Here is a 22,755-nt window from a genome sequence, read left to right as displayed (position 1 = left end):
ATGTAAATCAGAATTAGAATCCCTAAGCTTAACTCACATTAAAAGTAGTACTAAATGTCCATCTATTTAGTTACAGGTATAGTTACTTCGCTCTCCCCCAGACAGAAAAGGAAAAGGCAAAGCAAGTGACCCATTGAAGTTCATCGAAATATCCAGGCCCCTCAAAGCCAGTTTGAAAAAGCAAGTGCTTAGGTGTGGCTACAGCAGAGCAAATACAAACACAGCAAATATCAAAACCAAGGCTTATCAAAGTTCTTCATAAAAAACTACCAGTAATTTTAAAAATATTGAATTTAGGTCTGAGTCAGAAGAAATGTATTCTCTTATGTAAAATAAGTGATCTGATCCAACAATGTTGTTTTCTATGTTTAATGTGAAAACAATGACCTTGTGAAGTTTACAGAGCAAATATTAAGCATCACTTAATATTAACTTGGATGGTTACATAATCTCGTCAAGAAACAGTATGATAACTGGTGGCACAGTATATGCTCTTCACACGTGCTGTAGAACATAAATGTTGTGAATTCATATATATTACTGAGGGGTGGGGATGGCTCTAGAATTTAGCAGCTGCTAAATCTTCCTGCATTAAATTAATACTAGAGGACAAGATCTAAGACACTAAATCAAAATATTTATAGAAGTTTAATAATGTGTCAGAAATTTTTTTAAAAGGAGAAATTAAAGAAACCATTCTTATTCTAAATTTAATACTTGTTTCTTTTTTTACCAGTTCTCTGAAACAAGCATTTCAAAGGACAATTCAATAACTTTTTATTAATACAATAACTTCTAAACACCCAAGTAAATGGCTCCTTCCTGCAGCAGCTTTTACACCCAGTGAGAGTGGGAGCCATTCACTGAAAGCAACAAGTTATCTCACGTAAGTGAAAATACCTTCTTTTAGCTACCGAAGATACTGTGCATCGTTGGTGGGGAGGACCTGGCTAATTATCCCAGGAAAATGCTGCCTCATCTGAAACGGGAGGTTCACAGCGGACCCAAGGCATCTTATCTTTGGGCCACAAAGAGAGAGAGAGATAACTATCCAAATTAAGCCAATCTTCGGGTAGATACCTTTAAAAGAAAGGGCTTCTAAAACACAAATATGAGCTCTGACATTAGCAACCTGACTTCCACTCCAAAATTATTGAAATATTTATAGATAAAATTATTTTAACTCATAAATACCTTCTTCCAACTTAAAAGTAAGTAGTGAGGAGCCACCGCTGTGAAAGTTACCAGGTGATTTTTTTTGTAATGCACATTTTTTTTAATGTCAGAAAATAAATCATAAGCTATGATTCTAACTACACAGTGATAAAATGCCTTGTTTGCCAGAAGCCATGTTTAAGCTGATTTTGGACAGTGAGAATGTATTTCTAAATCTACGGATGGCAAATTTAAGCAAAATTACGAACATGTCTATTCTTTTCCCCCCTAAGATGTAAACATTATTTTAGTACGTCTTTATTTGTAAGACATATTTTCCATTTACATGTGAAATAGTATACTGGAAAGCTTAAATACTCTTAAATATTTCAGTCAAACAAAGTGTTTTCCAGAGTAGGGGACGTCTCCACAAAACAAGAGCCACGTGTCAAAGAGGCAGTGTGTGGCGCCACGGTGACTCTACCCTGGCTCCAGTCACACGCTATTTACCCTGACTTCCCCAGGGACCCTGCAAGGATGCTCTGTCTGGGTTTTAAATGCTACTGGTACACCTAGCTCCTTAAAATTCAGTTAAGACCAACTGTGCTTTATTCTTATATACACAGCATATGACTCACTTCACTGGAGAGCAGGATCATATTTACAAGTATTATATGGCAATAAAGGGTCGTATGGCATTCACAGACCGTACAGCTTTTGTACAGAAGCCTGGCTAAAATTAGACAACATAAAAATACTACCACTAATAACCCACCACTGTAAGTATTTGACTACCTAAGATAGTAACGGTGGCGTTAGGTAAGGATCTATCATGAGCCAGCGTTCTCGCTGGCTGGGCACGGTTTCGTGCCTGAGGTGGCGGCCGGGGGATTCCTCCTCAGGACTCCTGCAGAGCTGGGCTTGCTTTGCATCCCTGGGAGACGCTGTCATCGCTACTGTGTCCAAGCCCAGAGGATGAACTGGAAAAGAAGAGAGGGGGAAAATAATAAAAAGAGGAAATTGGTTTTCACAACACACTCAAAGCCCGAGTAACAGAGGGGAACTTTAATTATCTCCAGTCACAAAGAGAGACAGGAAATTTGGACTTTTAATTAGCCATTTGGAGTGCAGTTGGATATTTTTTTAGCTAGATAATTTAAACGCGAATAATTCAAGTCTGACTAAATGAAAGTCACATAATCAGAATGCAGATAATTGAATTTCTGCTGCATTCATTAATTCAGTGTGGAGGTGTGTGTGAAGACCACTATGATGAGCTGTCACAGCTCAATAAAATCTCAGTCAATTAATTTTTTCATTATCTTAGTATTACATCAACAAAAAGCAAAATGTGTATATATCTATGTGCATGCACATGGACACTGTGTGTTATATAAATATGTCTGTTAAATCAAAGTGCAGAGAAATACCTTTCTGAATCATAATCTACATCGTTGTCTTTTTTCCCTTCTTCGTCTTCTTCAGGGAACCGTCTATTCATCAAGGCAAACTTGTGAATTGCTTCTTCCACCGAGTACTTGGTCTGCCCAGAAACACATGCCTCAATGTCCTCGGAGTTCAGATGGCTCTGCAGAAAGAGGTGCAGGCTGCTGTCGGAGAGCAGAAGTGCATTCTGCAGAACTCTGCACGGGGGGGAAAAAAAAGAGGAAAGAAAATAATTGATGAGCAGGCATGGGCAGAGATGGGGAGCAGACAGGAAACCCTTGCAACGGTACCACTGATCTCTCCGCTCCTCTGAGAACTTTGCCCCGACACTGGGCCCTGCCCACCAGCGGGGTGAAAACATATGCTAACTTTTACTCAATTATTTGGAATCTTAGGTGAGTAAAAACACGAAGCTAATGGTTAAGGACATCTGTTAAAAGAATAACTTCAAGGACATTTCTTCAATTTAACCATCTGTTAAGACCATGTGGATTAATTATGGAAATGTTTTGCTTCTATGGTTATAGAAATTTATCCTACTTTTAAAAATTTACGACCGACGGCATGTCAGTGCCGCCGTCTTTATTGAATGAGCTGTCACGAACCATCAAGACTTCCAACTACCACTAAAATTACAGGAAAAGTCCAATGCCCTCCGCAGCACATTCTGCACTTTACTAGTGTGCTGTGTATGTAAGTACACGTTTACAAGGCTCCTTTGAGGCGGCTTTTCCAATATCTAAAGTTAACTAGAAACTTCTGCAGCAGTGCATCTCTTGTCAAAATAAGCAACCAAGTAATTTTGCTCCTAAGCCTTGTCCCCAAGAAGGGTAATCTGGTGCTAAGTACACACTGGTGGTCCAACAGGACAGACTTGACACTTGTTACCAAGACAGCACAAATTTCAACTACAGCATCAGAACCAGATGGAGGTTAGAAACTGGCCCCGTAGCAAGCATCTAGCATGGTCACGTTCGTGTTCACAGCTGAGTATGTGCTTTTCTGGGGTGCCTCAGAGTAAGAAACCAAAACAGTGTCCCCTCACACTTAAATAAAAACTGGCTTTTCATCTTTTTAGCAAATATTTTTGAAATATGATACTGAGTCTCTATTAATGGTGTTCAATGGTGACATTACAGGACACACAAGGACCAGGATGTATGAATTAAAGGGGAGATGCTACAACCCATGAATCATTTTGCACGACATGGGATTTTCTCATACAGAGACTATGAAAACCAGATCACACATTTCAGATGAAATGAAACTTGCTTTATAGCTTGCATGTTTAAACAAGTAATTAGAAAAGTAATTCTCCTCTGGACATTAATACCAATTTTGTTAAACACCAAGGGCATCACAATACCACATCCTTTTCTTCCAGACAACACCGTTCTTTCTTGAAGAAGGCAAATGTCTACAAATGCACGAAGTCCAGCCCCATCCCTTCTGCCTCAACAGATTGATAAATGTAATCTGAGGGGAGGGGGGGGGCTCTCTACTAAAAGCAAAAGCAAGACTGTTGTGCTTTACAAAGAGAAAATCTCAAGGAAACGTCTTAAGTGCTCAACGCTGTGCTCCTCTGCCCTGGTCCTCCCAGAAGATGGCCGTAGGGTACGCTAAAGGTTCATTTGCCAAGCAGTAAAAGCCTTGGACTGCACTAAAATCTATCTTCCTTGTTTACAAATGCTTCCCATTCATGCCCTAAAGAATCCAAATTAGGAAAGAGTTTTATGGCCATAAGCCCCCGATACGAACTTGGACCCGCTGTGCAGTCTGGGCCGCGCGCTTCCGGTGGCTGTCCTGGTGGCCGCTTCCCGCCAGCCACAGGACAAGTGGCTGTTCATAGGATTGTACACACGGCTTTGTTTCTGTTGGAAATGTGTTTTATTTTCTCTATAAAATAATGGGTGATCTTTAAAATTGATTTTAGATGGTCTGAGGCATTACACAGCACAGAAGTAATGTGCACTAATGGCGACGATATTGGACACAAATTCATTTTAGCTTTATTTCACGTCTAAAGCAATTCTACTGAGCCTTGAACTGCTCACGTGCTGTTATTAACTCGCTGGGTACCTAACACATGGGTACCGCAAACAAAAGTGATCAGGGTGCAGGCTGATGGAGACCTCAAGGCTACTGTCCCTTTTCTTCTGCCATAATTCAATTTCCAATTTGACTGTGCATTAGTCTCCTTAGCTCTCGGTTTTCTGCTGAATACTGCCACCTGGAGGACACAAGGGTGAAAAGCGAGAGTCCAGGCCACCCAGTTCACTGGGAAGAGAGGTAAGCGTGGGGGACAGGAGACAGACACCCCCCTGAAGGCTCACACTCACAGGGCCCCGAGAGAGCTCGGAACCACTGTGCCTGCTGAGTTTAGTTTTATTTTTTAATTTTTGTGCCTTGATGGCTAAATTTAGGCCACCAGGACTGTACAGGTATGAATTTGAAACAAATAAAAAACTACTTTAATATATATAAATATATTCGTGTTTTCATTTTATGGTCAGGTAGTTTACATTGTAAAATTTAAAATGCAAATCTTAGAGTCCGGAGTGGTGGTACTCACCTGTAATCCCAGTGCTCAGGAGGCTGAGGCAGGAGAACCAAGAGTGAGACCATCTCAAATAATAATAACTTTAAAAATATTTTTTAATTTAAAAGATGTAAGCTTTGGGAGGATGAGAGGGCATGGTGCCTCTTCTGAGTGATAGTTGTTTTACCCTCCATCAGTGTTGTGTCTACCACCATCAGAACAGAAAAGCCTTTGTTTTCCTCAGGCATATCTGTGCCACATTTTCCACAAACAAATCTAATAATAGAAAATCAACTTCAAGGGCTGGAGAGATGGCTCAGCGGTTAAGAGCACTGGCTGCTCTTCCAGAGGACCTGGGTTCAATTCCCAGCACCTACACGGCAGCTCACAACTGTAACTCCCGTTCCAGGGGATCTGACACCCTCACACAGACATACATGTAGACAAAATACCAATGCACATGAAATAAAAAATAAATAAATAAAAAGAAAATGAACTTCAAGCTTACTACAACAAGGACTTTGTAAAGCAGTCAATAAACGTAATTATTAGAAGCTGCCACAAAAATAAATGGTGATGGTGGCGGCACACTTTTAATCCCAGCACTCAGGAGGCCGAGGCAGGCAGAGCTCTGAGTTCAAGGCCAGCCTGGTCTATAGATCAAGTTCTAGGACAACCAGGCCTATATATTGAGACCACACACAAAAAAATATAAAATAAAATAAAATGTATATTATTCTCAAGCCTTCGTAGTGGGAGTTTCACAAAGCAGCCTGTAGAATTTTAAAGGAATTTCTGGAAATATATTTACAATGCAAGTCCAAAGTTGCTTCTTCCTCGACCCTCTACCCTGACAATGCTGGACAAAGCAAGGCCTGCGCTTCCCCTCAGTGGACACAGTGAAGTCTGGTTTTCCTTAACGCAATTTTACTAAGCATATTATACAGTGGGTCAGTTGAAGAACAATATGATGCACAAAATCATTTAATTCTACAAATGCCCTGGATATTCTGAATTCAATATGATGCTCCCTACACACAGCTGTAGTGTACGGAAGGTTGATGCTGAAAACAAACAAACAAACAAAACTAACTTGGCCTCTTCTTACCACGAGAGAAATAATTTAAACCTATAAATATTCATTGAAAGATATTCATAATCTATGCTGTGGTGCCCTCTATTGAACATAGAGATTTATTTAAAAAAAAAAAAACTGTGTGTACCTGTGTGTGTTTGTGTTTGTGTGGGATGTGTGTCTCTCTCTGTGTGTCTGTGTGCACGCCTCTGTGTACGTGTCTTTTGTTTAAAAACAAACAACTTTCTCACACAGCCATCCTCCATTACATAACCAGTTCAAGGTCAGCCTGGGCTGTCCTCAAACACCAACAAAACGTGAATAAAAATTACAGAAAAGCACATCTAACGTCTAAACTGGCGGTGTGTGCTCTCACTGGGATGCATTCCGTAAAGCAGAGTCAGCCCAGGCGGAGACTCCCACAGACTTCACAACTCTAGTCCATAACCTTCTGCCTCCGTTCCTATTGGAAGAGCCTACAACTTAGTACTAGGAGAGAGAATACAAAAGGACAATTACAGTCACGGGGGAAAGGGAACGTCTGAAGTCTCACAACCACACGGGCCGGTTCAGCTTGCCGTGGCCGCTCTGCTGATCATAAACACAGCAGTTCCTAGCACTCAGGACCGGCCTGTCTTCCTACAGGTGGCTCGTTTGTACAGGTGAGACGACACTCCCCACCATCCAAGACCAGCGAGCACTGAAACAGAGCACCTGGAGCGTCCAGCACGGACAAGATCAACACATCGTCTTCTCCGACGACCAAACAGAGAAAGAATCTCTGATTCCTCCTTGAGCGTCAGCCAGAATCTGTATTGTGCTCATATTGAGTACATATTATTACACAACCTTAAAATGAAAATTTCACTTTACGTTGCACACACATACATATGCAGAAATATTTTTTCATGGTGTTTTAACGACTTCAAAAATTACATAAATATCAAAATTTTTAAATATATGCTTAGAGTCTGTAACCAGCACATGTCACATATTAATGCTATTGATTCCAGAGGCCTTCCACCAAACAAGGGGTCGGCTACAGATGGATGACCCTACTGAATGGGGGACCATTGATCCCTCAGATCCTGAAGGGTACAGCTCACCCAGCTGCCCTAGTGACCTACGGCTGAATGTAGGAGGGGCACCAGGGGCAAAGACAGGGATGGCTGCCACACATGCCCAAACTGAACCAAACAGGAGAACTGCGCAATGATAAAGGAGGGCTCAGCCATTGGGCCCAGTCCAAAGCCAACTGGGAACCGTTATTTATTTATTCCGTGCACTTGTGGGGGATGCATGCATGCCACACCACGCAGCATGTGGTTCAGAGGACAACCTGTGGGAGTCTGCTCTCTCCTTCACCACAGGGGTTCTGGGGATCAAACTCAGGCTGTCTGGCTTGGCGGCAAGCACCTTTACCCACTTTTTTTTTTTTTTTAAACTTTTAAGTTAGATTTATTCCGCTTACTTCGTGTGTGCTTTGCCTTCATGTATGTATGGGCACTGCATGTGTGCGTGGTACTCATGGAGGTCAGAAAAACGTAGCAGAGCCCCTGGAGCTACAGTCATGGATGGTTGTGAACCACCATGTGGTTGCTAGGAAACAAACGCTGGGTTCTCTGCAATAGTAACAAGTGCTCTTAACCACTGAGCTGCCTCTCTAGCCCCTCCCACGTCATTGTTTATGTGAAACTAATTCATTAGAAACAAATGTTCACATGGCGTGAACAGTATCCCAAGACAGCCGTCTGCTCCGTGATTTGATCCTCGGATGACAATCCATATTTTATATGTACGTGTATTTGGCCTCTATGTACACTTGTACACCAGACAGGTGCACATGTGCGTACCTGGTGCCCAAGGAGGCCAGACGTGGGCTTTGACTCCATTGAAACTAGAGCTTCAGAGGGTTGTGAGTTGCCATGTCGGTGCTGGGAACTGAACCCAGGTCCTCTGGAAGATCAGTACATGCTCTTAACTACTGAACCATCATCCCTCCAGCTCCCAGATCAAATGTGAATTACTTCAGAGCTCCCAATGAGAGTGGAAGCTTCGTAGGCTTCGGTCCTGTAGTCCTGGCACACAGCTGGCAGATGAAGGGTCAGCACATGCATTTCAGGATCCTTGCCAACCAGTTATCCGAACACAGCTACCAGCAAGGACAGCAACACACGGGCTACACTGCTCCACGCCACAACCAAAACAACTAAGGGACTCACAAGGATCTGGGTTCCAAAGCCTGGAATAGCAAGAGCCAGGACTGCCGGGAGCCTTAGCCCCAAGTCCCTCGAGATCCTGAAGCAGGATGCTCGCCACCGTAACGTGCCTCAAACACAGCCAGTGAACGGCCAAACGATACACAGTACCAAACCCCTCTGCCCTAGCACAGTCCCGTGGGAGCAGACGATGGGGGAGCAGCTGTTGACGGAAGAGTGCTTAAAAACAGTGCAGAGGGCAAAAACCAGACGCTGGGCCTGGCGGCACACGCCTGTGATCCCAGCAGGCAATCGGGAGTTCAAGGCCAGAGTCAAGTACGTAGTGGCTTTGAGGCCCGTCTAAGCTCCAGGAGACCCCGTTTCAAAAGACCAGCGACAGAAATGATCAGTGCCCTGCGCTGACCTAGTGACATAAACACAAAGGTGCTTTCTGTCCCTGGACCTGCTGCACTAGCCCAACAGCTCCCCGGTGCCAGCCAGGGCTGCCAGCCAGGGCTGCTCGCCTGCTCCCTGCCCAGGCCTCCCAGGTGGTGGCCAGGCTGCAGGCTTCCCCGGGAGAGCATCTGGAATGAGGCTGCCCTGTGGACATGAGCTCCATCTTAAGGGAGAAGCCCTCGGCCACCTGGGCACCTGGGCGACGACAGTTAACAAAAGGGAACAGCTGGGAAGCCCCGACCAGCTCTTTGCTCGGTCACCACTGTGACGCCACGGAGGACACCGCTGTAATGTTTTCAGAGGACTCTTCTCACAGTGACCGTTCTGGTGCCTGTCCTTCCCCTGCCCTCTCTCAATTCATAAGCTTCCAGCTCTCCGCGTGTCCCAGTGACCTCTTGGAAGGAAAGGCACTGGGTCAATCTAATAGAAATAAGTATTAATATTCATGTGCATACTGAATCCCCAGGCCCTTTATAAGTGAGCCATATGGGGAAAGCAGCATATTGTTCCAGGACTAGCTCGGGGTCCTATTTAGTGAACTCAAAAGGAGATCATTTCAGATCCCAAAGCCACTAGAGAAGAATGGACCCTTGAAGACCCCTGCTTCTAACTGGTACTCACCTGACTCTGCCTACTTCCTTATCTAGAAAAAAATATATATATATATATATATATATATGAGCTCACAGCTATTTCAGCCCTGAGTGTGCTATAATAATAATAATAATAATAACAACAACAACAATGGCGGTCAGCACCCGTAAATTAGGTTGCCAGGCACCCCTGTCAATGCATAGCCTACGTCACTGTCTCAGTCCTTATGGGAAGGGCTACCATTGTCCCCATTTTACAGGTAGGACCAACCACACAGGCACAGAGAAAGGAAAAGGCTTGCCTAACTCCCAGCCAGTAAAGTGGCAGGTCCAGGATTTGAACCCCAGGAGCCTAGCTTCAGAGTCTGTGTGCCACCCGGAGTGGGGCAAGCCTCCTGCGCTGGCATTCTAGAGAGCAAGGGAGACAAGGGAGCTCATGGCGGAGAGGACCCGGGCGGCTCCCGCAGGAGTGTAATCCAGAGCCAACCTCCCGAGGACACGTGCGTTGACAAGGCATTCTCTGCGAGAAGAATAAAGCCATTCAGACAGAGGAGGGCCATCAAGGCTCAGGGACAGACGATTCGGCCCGTCAATTCTATCTGCTGTAAACAAAGCCAGTTTTAAGGAAGGGCTTCTTTTAAATAACAGGACACACTTATTTCCTGGGAAATGTTACTTCTGTCAGCTGGACTCCCGAGGAACGTGCATCCACTTTACCTCAGCTGCTTTGGGTTTGCTGTTGTTATTGTTGTCATTTTATGGTAAGGAGTGGCCTAGAACTCACTGCAAAGCTTGGGCTGGCCTCAAATTCACAGAAATCCTCCTGCCTCAGCCTCATGAGTGCTTCCATTAGAAGTGTAAGCTGCCACGGTCTCTACTTGACTCTTAAGAGATCATGTGTTTATTCTCTGATTCAGTTATCCATTGTTTCTAGAAGTCTCTGTTCATATCAGTACCATTCAATGTGAGCCACAAGATGGCGCTCTAATACAGGATATGAACATATGTGGGCCACAGTCCAGCAGCATTTCAGAGATGGAATCTTCCACACAGGTTCTCTCTGCCTATACGCCCAACTCGGCTACAGACCCTTACTTACTTTCTGAGGAAATCTTCCAAGCCCTGACGACGCTGGTCAACGTGCTGGCGATTGTTCATGTTGAAAAATAGATTTTTAGATGGAAGTTCTGGTAATTGTCTGATGAGAAAAAAAAAAATCAATCAGTAAATAAAGGTGACTCGGCTATAGAAATCACTCAAAGTGAAGGCACATTGTGCCTGGTAATAATTATCACACAGTTATCACATAATTATTGCTGTATAATATTAACTTAAAGGAAAATCTGTCTTCAAACGATCCTGGGGCTGTTTGTAATCAATATCCATTAAAAACTGGTAAAGTCACGTGATGGATTTTAAATTCAGATGCAGGAGGCACAGAACTAACCAGAGGAAGGAAGCCTGTGGCCTATCCTTACCTGGCGCATCTTGATACTATCAGCTTCCAGTTCTGGACTACCAAGACAGATCTCCACAATTTAACCCATAAGTCACTTACACCAGCAATGCATTGCTCTGGAGTCTTTGCCTCAGCCACACAAATTCTCTGTACCTTCTTCGTACACAAGATGTTTTCATGGTGAAACACATGCTGTTAGTCTGTGTAGAAACAGAAAAACGTGAGCCTCGCCTCAGGGAAAAAGCACTTTCTTATTACATATGTAACTCACTGCTTCCAAAGATGAGGGAATAAATTCTGGTGGGCATAGTAACCCACGCTGTCATCTCACCTCAGGAGGCTGAGGCAAGAGGGCCAGGAGTTCAAATCCACCTTTGGCTACAAAGTGAAACCCTATCTTGATAAACACATACACACACTCACACACCCTAAAATGTAAAATGCTCAGGGGCATCCATTGCATTTTTAACAGCATCCGGGAGCTTTTGTAGAAAAGAATTGACCTCCCACAGCCCTTCACAAGGCATCACAAACATCTGCATCTCAACATGCATGTCACCAGTCACTGGGAATCCTGAAGTCACTGCCCAACTAGACAACATTTTCCCATCCTGCTTGGCAATGAGACGGATGGGGGATTTGAGTCAGGAAAGCAATGGAACCCCGGTTCAGCATCAGTATCCATGATGGGCAGACATAAATGTCGGCCCTGGTTCTGCTCCAGGAAAATGACATCAGCTCTGGTTCCTTGAGTGGGAAAACAGGGTGGATACAAAGATGAGCAAAGAGCACCTGGCAAGCACAGTTAATACCATTAGTTACTAGCTGTCTGTTTCCCTGTGGCAGCCCCGAGACAGGCTCGGGAAATAACAGGTCCAGAGTCCCCAGCCTCCACTGAGCCATACAATGTCACTCCTTTGGGTAAACACGGATGAGTAAATAGTCTCCCTGGGCTAAAATGCAAAGGTGGCAAACATCTGTGGCTACTAGTTTCAAAACACAAGGTCATCTCTGCGAGTGTGAAGGCTCACACTTAGAATGCAAGGACTCCAGAGGCTGGGGCAGGAGGATTGCCACCTGACTGGAGTCAATTTGGGTTATAAATGAACTCCAAGCAGTCTGAGCTATGAAGTGAGATCCTGTATAAAATCTCAACCACTACCCCTTTAAAAAAAAATTAAAAAAATAAAAAAATAAATAAAACCTCTACACACATGTATATTGTTTTGTTTTGTTTTTCAAGACAGGGTTTCTCTGTGCAGCCCTGGCTGTCCTGAAACTCCCTCTGTAGACCAAGCTACTCAGAGATCCTCCTGCCTCTGCCTCCCAAGTCCTGGGATTAAAGGTGTAGGCTCTAGGCCCAGCTTTATATTCATTTTAAATGAAGTTCATAACCATTGCATTGCTAAATGAGAAACTACCTTTTTGCTACTAAGATCTGTGTATTATTACAAAACTATCCTGCCAAGGAAGCTCAGCTGTATCCTCGGGAATACATCTAAATGACTGTATGCATTTGTCCGGAAGCTGGCCCCATAACACACTGGGGAAAGTTCCTGGGTGCAGAGAGGTTCAGAGCCTCACCTGCAAGGGCTGCACAACACTACATCCAGCCACTTCTGCATTACAGAAATGAAACAGACCTACAGCATGGTGACATTCTGCAGGACAACTTCAAACACAGCCTGACTCGAATGCACTCCTTGGAGACCAAGACTTTGTGACACCAGAATCAGGGCCCTAATGAGGCCCAAGCAGACATCCCCTCTGCACTCTCCACACAGAGCTCCAGGCCCCTGCCGGGACTTCGGACATCGCCAGTACAAGCTGGACCCATTAAATCCCATTTCCCAGCTCACAGTCACCACGGGTGCCGGTAACAAAAACCCACAGGATCCTGATACCAGAGTAAGGCCCATCTGTGATTCCTTCAACCAGGGGCAGGCAGCTCTGTCCTCCACTGCTCTGCAATCCCAAGTAAATATGGACATCCCAGAGTCATCTGGCATTTTTTCCCTTGAGGTTCATTGGGGTAAACGGATTCCCAGCTGACGTCCTCAGAGCTAACCAAGGCTAGCCAAAAGCCTCCTTCATCTACCAGCTGTACACTGTACCACAGGAGCAGGTCTACACTGAGATCACCGGCTAAGTCGGTTCCTCTAAGTCCATATGCTTGCCTCTGCCCTCCACCAAGCCAAGACGTACTCACTGTCAGCTGATGAGCACTTCAAGAAATACCAGAACACCACCAAAATAGCACGACTCTTGAGTCCAGGTAGAGTTCTCAATTCACATCGTGCAGTTTATTAGCACAGAATGATCTATATTTCATTACCTCCTGAAAACAATCAGATTTCATGATGCCCCCAAGTATGTGACAAGGGCTCACAAACATTTTTAGAGGCGTTAAAAGGCAACTAAATAATTTCATTTTGTTCCAAATGCTTATTTTTTTTTTTGCACATTCTGTTCCAATTTTTTTTTTGCACATTCTGTTGCAAATGCTTATTATTTTTTTGCACATTCCTTCTTTTTTTGGGGGGAGGGGGATGGTCAGGGATTGAGACAGGTTCTCAAGCAGACCAAGCTGGCCTTGAATACACCACACGGCTGAGGATCCCCTTGAACTGATCCTCCACCTCTACCCGACACTTGCTGGGATCACAGGTCTGGACCTCCACATCTGATTCAAATGCCTACTCCTTTTTAAAATCTTATTCATTTAATTTCATGTGTGCGACCTGAGTGTAAATCTATGCACCCTGTGCATGCTGGAGCCTGGGGATGTCAGAAAAGGGGCTGGATCCCCTGAAACTGGAGTTACAGCTGCTGTGAGCTACCATGAGTGTTGGGACCCGAACCCCCAGATCCTCTGCAAAAGGAGTGAGTGCCGTAACTGCTGCGCCGTCTCGCCAAATGCCTACTCTTATACGTCCATCATTTCCCACATAGAATGGATCCTCAGTGTGAGCTTTTTAGTAAAAACAAAAGCAAAATAACAACTTATACAGTGCCAGGCAGTGGTGGCGCACACCTTTAATCCCAGCACTCAGGAGGGAGAGGCAGGTGGATCTCTGAATTCAAGGCCAGCCTGGTCTACAGAGCGAGTTCCAGGACACCCAGGGCTACACAGGGAAACCCTGTCTCAAAAATCAAACAAACAGGGCTGGAGAGATGGCTCAGAGGTAAAGAGCACTGGTTGTTCTTCCAGAGGTCCTGAGTTCAATTCCCAGCAACCACATGATGGTTTACAACCATCTGTAATGAAATCTGGTGCCCTCTTCTGGCCTGCAGGGATGCAGGCAGAACACTGTATACACAATAAATAAATAAATATTTAAAAAAAAAAACCAATCAAACAAAAAACTGAAAACAACAACAACAAAAGCAAACAACTTATGCAGCAATGGCTTAGAGAAGAACTGAAAAAAGAGAAAAGCGGGAAGAAGCCACTGAGAGCTTTTGTCTAGTTTGGTTTTCTAAACTGGAGACTCTTGAAAGAAACCATTTTAGGTGGTGTTTGGGCTTCTAGTATGATTCCAGTATCATCCCAGATGACACTGAATGATGCTGCGTGTTACTTCACTTGCCCTGTGCGGTCCCAGATGCATCAGCTCCGGACCGGCTCAGATAAGTGAGTATCTTCAAGGCCAGTGTCTGGGGCCAGTCTGCCCACCTCCCGTCTTTCTCCAGCAGTTCCGAGGGACACGATCACGGGGGTGCGTTTGCATACTGTCTAGGCTGCCCCTGATGGACTGCAGCACAGCTGCAGCACAGCTGGCACAGCTGGCACAGGGCATTGTCCATGCGGCCACATGGAGGACAGGTGTGCCGACCTTGCTCAAGGCGAGCACAGAGGCCTCTCACCACACAGGCATTTCAGGAGCTTATGGTTCCATATTATTTCCACTTGGGGGATGTCGCCTCTGGATGCTTACTCTGTGCTAGTGACTCAAAATCTAGACTAAGGCAAGCAAATGTACATAGTCACTTCCAAAATTTCTGATTCCATATATAAAATATAAAGGCACCTATGAAGAAAAATGCTATAATGAAAACCAATACCTTTTATTAATTTAAAATGGTTAATACTACATCTCCCTTTGCCCCAAAATTCTGTCTCCTCAAAACCTGATTTATTAAACAATATATTATCATATATTATCTTTTTTTTTTTTTTTGGTTTTTCGAGACAGGGTTTCTCTGTTTAGCTTTGCGCCTTTCCTGGAACTCACTTGGTAGCCCAGGCTGGCCTCGAACTCACAGAGATCCGCCTGGCTCTGCCTCCCGAGTGCTGGGATTAAAGGCGTGCGCCACCACCGCCCGGTAACAATATATTATCTTGAGATACGATATCACAAAGAAATGCCATTGATGTGTTATATTCTTTAACCATTTTTTAAGTACTCACATCTCCATAAGGAAAGGTAATAAACATTAAAATATTAATAGTTTTTTAAAAAACAAGTACAATGTGAGCTTCCAATAAGTAATTCTTCAACTTCAAGAATCATCTTACTGTTTCGTTTGAAATACAAGCTCAGCTGGAGTCATCCTGACCCGGTTCTTTGAATTAAGGCCTTTTTTGTTCTTGTTTGTTTGTTTAGTTCTTAGCATCATTATATCACATAAAACATTCACCACCTAGAATCCCATTTCCTACTGACGGTGTACTTACATGAATACATATCTCGTAGTCGATATAAGAGTGCCAAAAGTCCTCCTTCTGAATCCTGGGGTCTCGGACCCAGACACTTACGAACTCCTGCAAGGGCATGGCGAACAAAAGACAGTGTCAGGCTTATGGAAAGGGCTGGAAGGAGCTGGGAGGACTGACCCGGAAGCATCAGCCAGTGCGCTCGCTGTCCCTCAGGAAACAAGAAGTAGAAACCATGAATCAGGCATCACCCGAGTCCACGAAACCCTTCACCACAAATGGAAATTTTAAATGCTGCAAAACTGAGCAGAATGCTTAGGGACAGTGTTACTAGTGTGTGAAGACAGGCAAGAAGATATATTCCAAAACCGATCCTTTATACTCAGTCGTGAAAACTAAGTTCCCACTTGTCTCAGCTTTTCAACGCCACAGCTTCTGTCATCTCAGATACCTATCGGGCCAGTCTGGAAAACTGCTTTCTAGGTCACAAGGAAGACAGAGTAACAAAGGTCCCATGCAAAGCAAGAACCAGGGACGCAAACTGCCTCGCCTCAGGCTCGTGAGAATGAGCCATGGTGACTTAACAGGAAGACACACACCTTCATTCCCACTATGCTTTTCTATTTTTAAATATTTTCTCTATAGAGTAAATCATTTCACCTTCATTGTTGTGTTATGAGTTAAAAAAAAAAAAAGTTTTTAAAAACAGAGGCACAGCGGCGCACACCTGTAATCCCAGCACTTGGGACGTAGAGGTGGGAGGAAGGCCATAAATTCCAGGCCAGGCTCAGCTCCAGGGTGAAAGTAAATTAGTAAGTGGATACACACACACACACACACACACACACACACACACACACGCACACGCACGCGCACGCGCACGCACACGCACACGCACACGCGCACGCACGCACGCGCGCGCACACACACACACACACACACACACACACACACCACAGTGGATTTTTTGTTAAGATAGTAAGAGTGAAAGAAAGGAGCTGGAGAGATGGCTCAGCGGTTAAGAGCACTTCTTGTTCTTCCAGAGGACCAGGGTTCAATTCCCAGCAGCCACATGGTTAACTCCAGTTGCTAGGGGATCTGCAGCCTTCTTCTGGCCTTCCTGGGCACTGCATACATGTGGTACACAGACATATATAGGAAAAACACCTATATACATGGGGTGGTCTGAAAGAAAATGACTCCCAAGAGTAGCACTATTAGGAGCTGTAGCCTTGTTGGAGGAAGTGTGTCATGTAGAGGTGGGCTTTGAGGTCTCATATATACGTGTGTGTGTGTGTGTGTGTGTGTGTGTGTGTGTGTGTGTGTGTGTACCCAAACCATGCCCAGTGTCTCAGTTCACTTCCTGTTGCCTTCAAGATGTAGTACTCTCAGCTCCTCCTCCTGCACCATGTCTGTCTGCATGCTGCCATGTCCCATCATGATAATGGAGTAAATCCTCTGAACTGTAAGCTGCCACCTCAATTAAATGTTTTCCTTTATAAGAGTTACCATGGGCCAAGTGTGGCTGGTGCATGCCTTTAATCCCAGCACTCAGGAGGCAGAGGAAGACTCTGTGAGTTTGAGGCCAGCCTGGACTACAGAGTGAGTTCCAGGACAGCCAGAGCTGTTACACAGAGAAACCCTGTCACAAAAAAGAAAAAAAAACCAAAACAACAAAAAAGAGTTGCTGTGGTCACTGTGTCTCTTCACAGCAATAGAAAGCCTAAGACAACACATAAAGGTTTTTAATTTTTTTAAATAATCCAAACAGAAGAGGAAGGCAGGCCAGGGTTTGAACAGACCTCCATGCTACTGTTCAGACAATAAACAAGAAGTTTTCTTCGGTCCATAAGATACTTTTCAAAAGCAGAAAAGTAGACCATGTTTCCTGCCAGTAACACTGTGCCCAGCAAGTCTTGTCTCAGAAGGTAGCACACCCTCTGATCCTGCATCTCAGACTCTGTCTCATTAGGTAGCCCTAGGGACTGTGAGTGCATGTCCCCAACAGGCTTATTTTTTAAATGTTTTCACTGTACTTCTCCCCCTTCCTTCGATGTTTGGTTAGGTTTGGGACACAGTCTCCTGCTTCAGCCCAGGCTGGCCTGGAACTATGTAGCCCAAGCTAGCCTTGAATTCATAGGGATCTTCCTGCCTCAACCTCTCAAGAGCTGGGATTTTGGTCTGAGCTACCACATCCTGCCTTCTTTGGTCTTCCTGAGACAAGCCTTATCATGTGATCCAGACTGGTCTTGAACTCATGATTCTCCTGCCTCTGTCTCTCATTTTAAAAATCATTCAGGGGGCTGGAGAGATGGCTCAGAGGTTAAGAGCGCTGACTGCTCTTCCAGAGGTCCTGAGTTCAATTCCCAGCAACCACATGGTGGCTCACAACCATCTGTAATGAGATCTGGCGCCCTCTTCTGTATACATAATAAATAAATAAATCTTTAAAAAAAAAAAAAAAGAAAAGAAAAGAAAAATCATTCAGAGACAGAATGAAAATCAGGTAACAAAGCTATACACATAATATGTTAATTTATTAATTCTGTGTTGTGTGTGTTAAATTCACTTTCCTGTGGTGCTTTTCACATAGACGCAGTTTGGGGTATTTTGGGGTTTTTTTAGATTTGTTTTATTTTTAATTATGTGTTGGGAGTGGGTATGTAAAAGAGAGTACAGGTGCCCTCGGGAGGCCAGAAGGCATCAGACACACACACACACACACACACACATACACACACACACACACACACCCCGGGATAGGGTTACAGGTAGTTTTGAGCAACTTGGGAACTGAACTCAGGCTCTCTGGCAAGAATAGTATGTACCACCAGGCAGGGGTGGCATACGCCTTTAATCCCAGGATTTGAGAGGCAGAGGTGGGCAGATAGATCTCTAAATTCAAGACCAGCCTGATCTACAGAGTGAGTTCTGAGACAGCCAGAACTACACAGAGAAACCCTGTCTTGAAAAACCACAAAGAAAAAAATATAGTAATAATGATATGCACTTTTAACCCGGAGCCATCTCTCCATCCCTGCATGGGGTTTTTGCAATCAAGCAATCCAATGACCAGAAAGTTAAATAGGTTATGGGCAAGTTTTCTGTGGAACCTCTCCTGCTCTCTGGAGTTCTTTCCTACTTTTCCTTAATAAATCTCTTTGCTTAGCCAGCAGGAAGGGAAGGAAGGAGAGAGGGAAGGAGGGAGGGAGGGAGGGAGGGGGGAAGGATGGAAGGAAGGAGGGAGGGAGGGAGGGAGGGGGAAGGATGGAAGGAAGGAGGGAGGGAGGGAGAGAGGGAGGGAGGGAGGGAGGGAGGGAGGGAGGGAGGGAAGAAAGGGAGGGAGGGAAGGGAGGGAGGGAAGGGAGGGAAGGCAGGCGGACAAACAGGTTAGGGTTCACAGCCGTACCACCCTGAACACATCCAATCTCATCAGATAAATAGGTTGGGAAGAGAAGAAAAGACCAGAGTCTGCAGAAGACCGAACCCCAGTCCAAGGCTCCCAATGCTGCATATACTCAAGGCTCCATTCTGGCTTTCATGGGCCTTTCTTATATACATACATACACACATACATTACATGTTACACACACACATTATGTACATGCATATGTTGCACACATACATACTTATTTACATAGTCATATTTAACTATGGTGGTGTAAAGAGGACTATACTAATGTTTCAAAGCCTTTCTTTGACCTAAAAGTTCACTCTTCTAATTTTAAAAGAAATTAAAACAGTTTTACTGGCCCGCAAAAGTAGCATTGTCCTTGGCACTGTGTCTAATGAAGGACTGTGGGATGGCTCCGAGTCACCACGTCCCGTGGAAGCCACATTCCCACAGAGGGTGTTGGCAGAATCCGTTTTCCATGGAAGAGGAAGACATCCTCAGATGAGTCAAAGAGAAGCCAACTATTTCCAACCACTCGATGTCACACGTTCACAGCAGATGGAAAACATGGCAGCTATTGAAATGGTGGGTCTTCACACCACGTAAACAAAGGGGAAGCTGGTCAAGGTGGCTCATACCTACAATCCCAGCACTCGGGAGGCAGAGGCAGGACTGCCATGAGTTCAAAGCCCACGGGCCATATACTGAGTTCCAAACCAGTCAGGTTTACAAGGTGAGACTCAACCTCAAAACCAAAGCCACAGCTTTGGTGAACAGGAAGGAAGAGAAGACACGTGTGTCAACACAGCATGCATGTGTGATCTTGGCATGTCTGAACTGTTAAGTCCCACTGTTACTACAAATGCCACATGTGGCCAACCACACAGCATACTAGTAATCCACCATGGTAGCCGATAAGTGGTTCTAAAATCGATACATCAATGTTTTCCTCACCCTACTTCTTTGCCATTGACCACTTACTGGCATATCAACACTGAACAGAATTTCTAGTCACAAAACTACAAATGAATTCTGACTCACCCACCTCCTAAAATTATTAATTCACCAAGCGTCACTTTCTGCCTCTGGAAATGGGAAGAATGTCTGTCCAATCTATTCCAGCTGCTAGATAGATCAAATATCAAAACACCACTGAAACATCAGGGAATGCTCCATTAAAGCTAAACAAATACAAAGCAAATCACACACAGGGAGAGGAGGCTTATCAGCTCAGAGCATGGAGCCTTCCCACAGACACTGGCATTATGAAATAAGAAAATCTAATCCAGGCCTTGTGAGTGAGGAAGGAGAAACTATAAACAGGATATACTGTATGAGAAAAGAAACGATTTTCAATAAAAGGGGGGAAAAGAAATTTTTAAAAAATCTAATCCAGGCCTGATGATACACACCCATAATCCCAGCACTCAGGAGGAAGAGGTAGCAGGATCACCTCAAATGCAAGGCTAACCTGGTCTACATAGTGAGATTTGTCTCAAATCATCATCATCATCATTAATGGCCCCTCCTTCCTTGCAAGTCAGGATCTCATTATGTAACCCAGACTAGCTTTGAACTCTAAATCCTGGCTCAAGCTCCACCCAACACACTTTTTTTTTTAAGTAAAAAATATTGATTTAGGAACTTAGTAACAAACACCATAATAGTATAATTCTTAAGCAAAAAGTGGCCTAAAGGTTGAAGTGCACATGTCACACATGTCCTTCACAATGTGTGCAAAGGGAGACACAGTGAAACGCTATGGGAAAGCCGCTCTTCCCAAGCAGGCTGGAAACTAACCTTTGCCTAGAGACCAGCATGTAAATATTCCAAACCGTACCAGAATACAGAAATGTATTTGTTGTTGTTGTTTTGTTTGTTTTTTGAGACAAGGTTTCTCTGTGTAACAGCCCTGGCTGTCCTGGAACTTGCTTTGTAGACCAGGCTGGCCTTGAACTCACAGAGCTCTGCCTGTGACTTCATTTTGAATGAGCACCTAGAATTCACTGACACACTACGTCTCTACATTATTCTTTCAACACTGAAAGTCTTTAGCCTGACTGATGCTCTTGCTGGCTAGTTTTTATCAACTTGATATAAACTAGGGCTAACGAGAGAGGAAATTTAATAATTACAGAATTACCTGCCCGAGACTGGCCTGTAGGCATATCTGAGGGACATTTTCTTGATGTAAGAGGGCCCAGCCCACTGCGGGTGATGCCACCCCTGGGCAGAGGGACCTAGGATGATTAGAAAAGGCAACTGAGGAAGGACAGGGAAACAAGCCAGTGATCAGTTCCTCTATGACTTCCGCTTTAGCTCCTGCCTCAATTTCCTGCCGTGATGAATTGTGATCTGGGGTTGTACATGAAATAGACCCTTTTCTCCCTAACAGCTGGGGTGCTCGGCAGCACTGTTCTTTTGTGGGTGGTAAGCTTGCATCCCCTCTCTGCTTCCCGCTGTGTTGCTGTGCCTCTGTGAGCCATACCAGGCTGCTGTTCCCCGACAGACTCATTTCTGGTGACCCTACGCACACGCACACGCACACGCACCGCGGGCTGGTGATCCCTAGCAGTTCATTCCAGTGCAAGCATCTTTGCATTGTACCGAACCTCCAGCCTGATCCATCAGAAGTCCCAAGAGTACCAAGTGCTCACGGTCCCCACGTCATTCTGTCCCTCAACACAATAAACAGCACCCCACCCGCCCCAGCCAGTGTCGGTTCCCAGCCCCAGACTTGTGACTGCCCGCTCCGGCACACACTGGTCCACCCCGTCAGACAAACCTCCCAAGGAACCTTCTTCTGTGTACCGACGCCCTCCCCACTGCGATACACCCCCCCCCCCAAAGGACGGAGCCTCCTAGGACACAAGCCTAAAGAGATATACAAGACTCAGCTTTCCAGCTGTTACAGAAGTGGTGGCCGTTGCTGAGGAGAGCAGACTCCGTGACAGCTGCCTAAGGCTGGGCAGGGGGCTCCAGGGCGGCAGCTGTGTGTGCTTTCTTTCATGCCCTGGAAGGAACAAGCTGGTCTTCCTACCTACGTTACTAAAGCTAGGCCATTTTCTTTTCCTTTCTTCTGCTTCCTACCCCCACCTTTTTTTTTTCTTTCTCTCTTTTTGCTCCCTAATCCAATCATTTTTCAAATAACAACCCAGTCAGCACTCCTCAGATTTCCTGCCGTGACGTATTTGACTGTCCTCAAGGCACCACTGTTCTCCCTGGCTCTCAGTACGATACTGCACTAACCCCTGGGCCTCCTCTCCTGGATCCTACCATGAGCAACTTGGGCTGGCTTTCAAGACATGAACGTCGGCCACCCCCAGCGTACCCACTGACAGTCAACCAATCCTAAGCGCCTGCAGGAATGAGCAAATCGCCTTCGGAGGGAAACTAAATCAACTGAAATAAAAACGTCTTCCACCTGGCCTCTTGGACGCCACTCATCATTTGGTAAGGGATTTCAGAGATGGCCTCAAGTTTATCTTAATTTACCAATCCCATCCTCCAAGGGTGTGCCAATTAACAGCAGAAGGTGACTAGAGTGATGCTTAAGATCTATGAGAACAAACTGTCTTCCAGCACCCTAAAGAACTTCAGAAATGCCTATTTACATAGAAATAATTGAAAATCATCCTGATGCCCTCAGTAACTTCGTCCCCTAAGACATGTGCCGGGCAACAATTTGCTAGCCTAGTTGGAATTAAAATATGTACTTGACTGTAATAAAAGCGCATTTATTTTAAAATATTCCGTAATTCAGATGGGCCTCTCCTCCCCCAC

General features: G+C 44.8%; 1 protein-coding gene across 4 annotated transcripts in view; it reads right to left on the bottom strand.

Moving 5' to 3' along the window:
* Positions 1 to 355: 355 nt before the first annotated feature.
* Positions 356 to 22,755, bottom strand: part of Snx10 (sorting nexin 10) — a 67,508-nt gene continuing 45,108 nt past the window's right edge. For all 4 annotated transcript variants that reach the window (XM_042273330.2, XM_076566808.1, XM_006982199.4 and 1 more), the window contains exons 3-7: positions 15,600 to 15,686; positions 11,021 to 11,121; positions 10,562 to 10,660; positions 2,586 to 2,798; positions 356 to 2,135 (exon numbers count right to left, since the gene is read on the bottom strand). In XM_042273330.2, the coding sequence (XP_042129264.1) occupies positions 2,054 to 2,135; positions 2,586 to 2,798; positions 10,562 to 10,660; positions 11,021 to 11,121; positions 15,600 to 15,686 (582 nt within the window). In that variant the 3' untranslated portion in view covers positions 356 to 2,053. The remainder of the gene's footprint in view (positions 2,136 to 2,585; positions 2,799 to 10,561; positions 10,661 to 11,020; positions 11,122 to 15,599; positions 15,687 to 22,755) is intronic.

Source organism: Peromyscus maniculatus, chromosome 3, assembly GCF_049852395.1.
Source record: "Peromyscus maniculatus bairdii isolate BWxNUB_F1_BW_parent chromosome 3, HU_Pman_BW_mat_3.1, whole genome shotgun sequence".
NCBI lineage: Eukaryota > Metazoa > Chordata > Mammalia > Rodentia > Cricetidae > Peromyscus > Peromyscus maniculatus.
The sequence above is the reverse complement of the archived record's forward strand: the minus strand, read 5'-3'. Positions and strand labels throughout refer to the sequence as shown.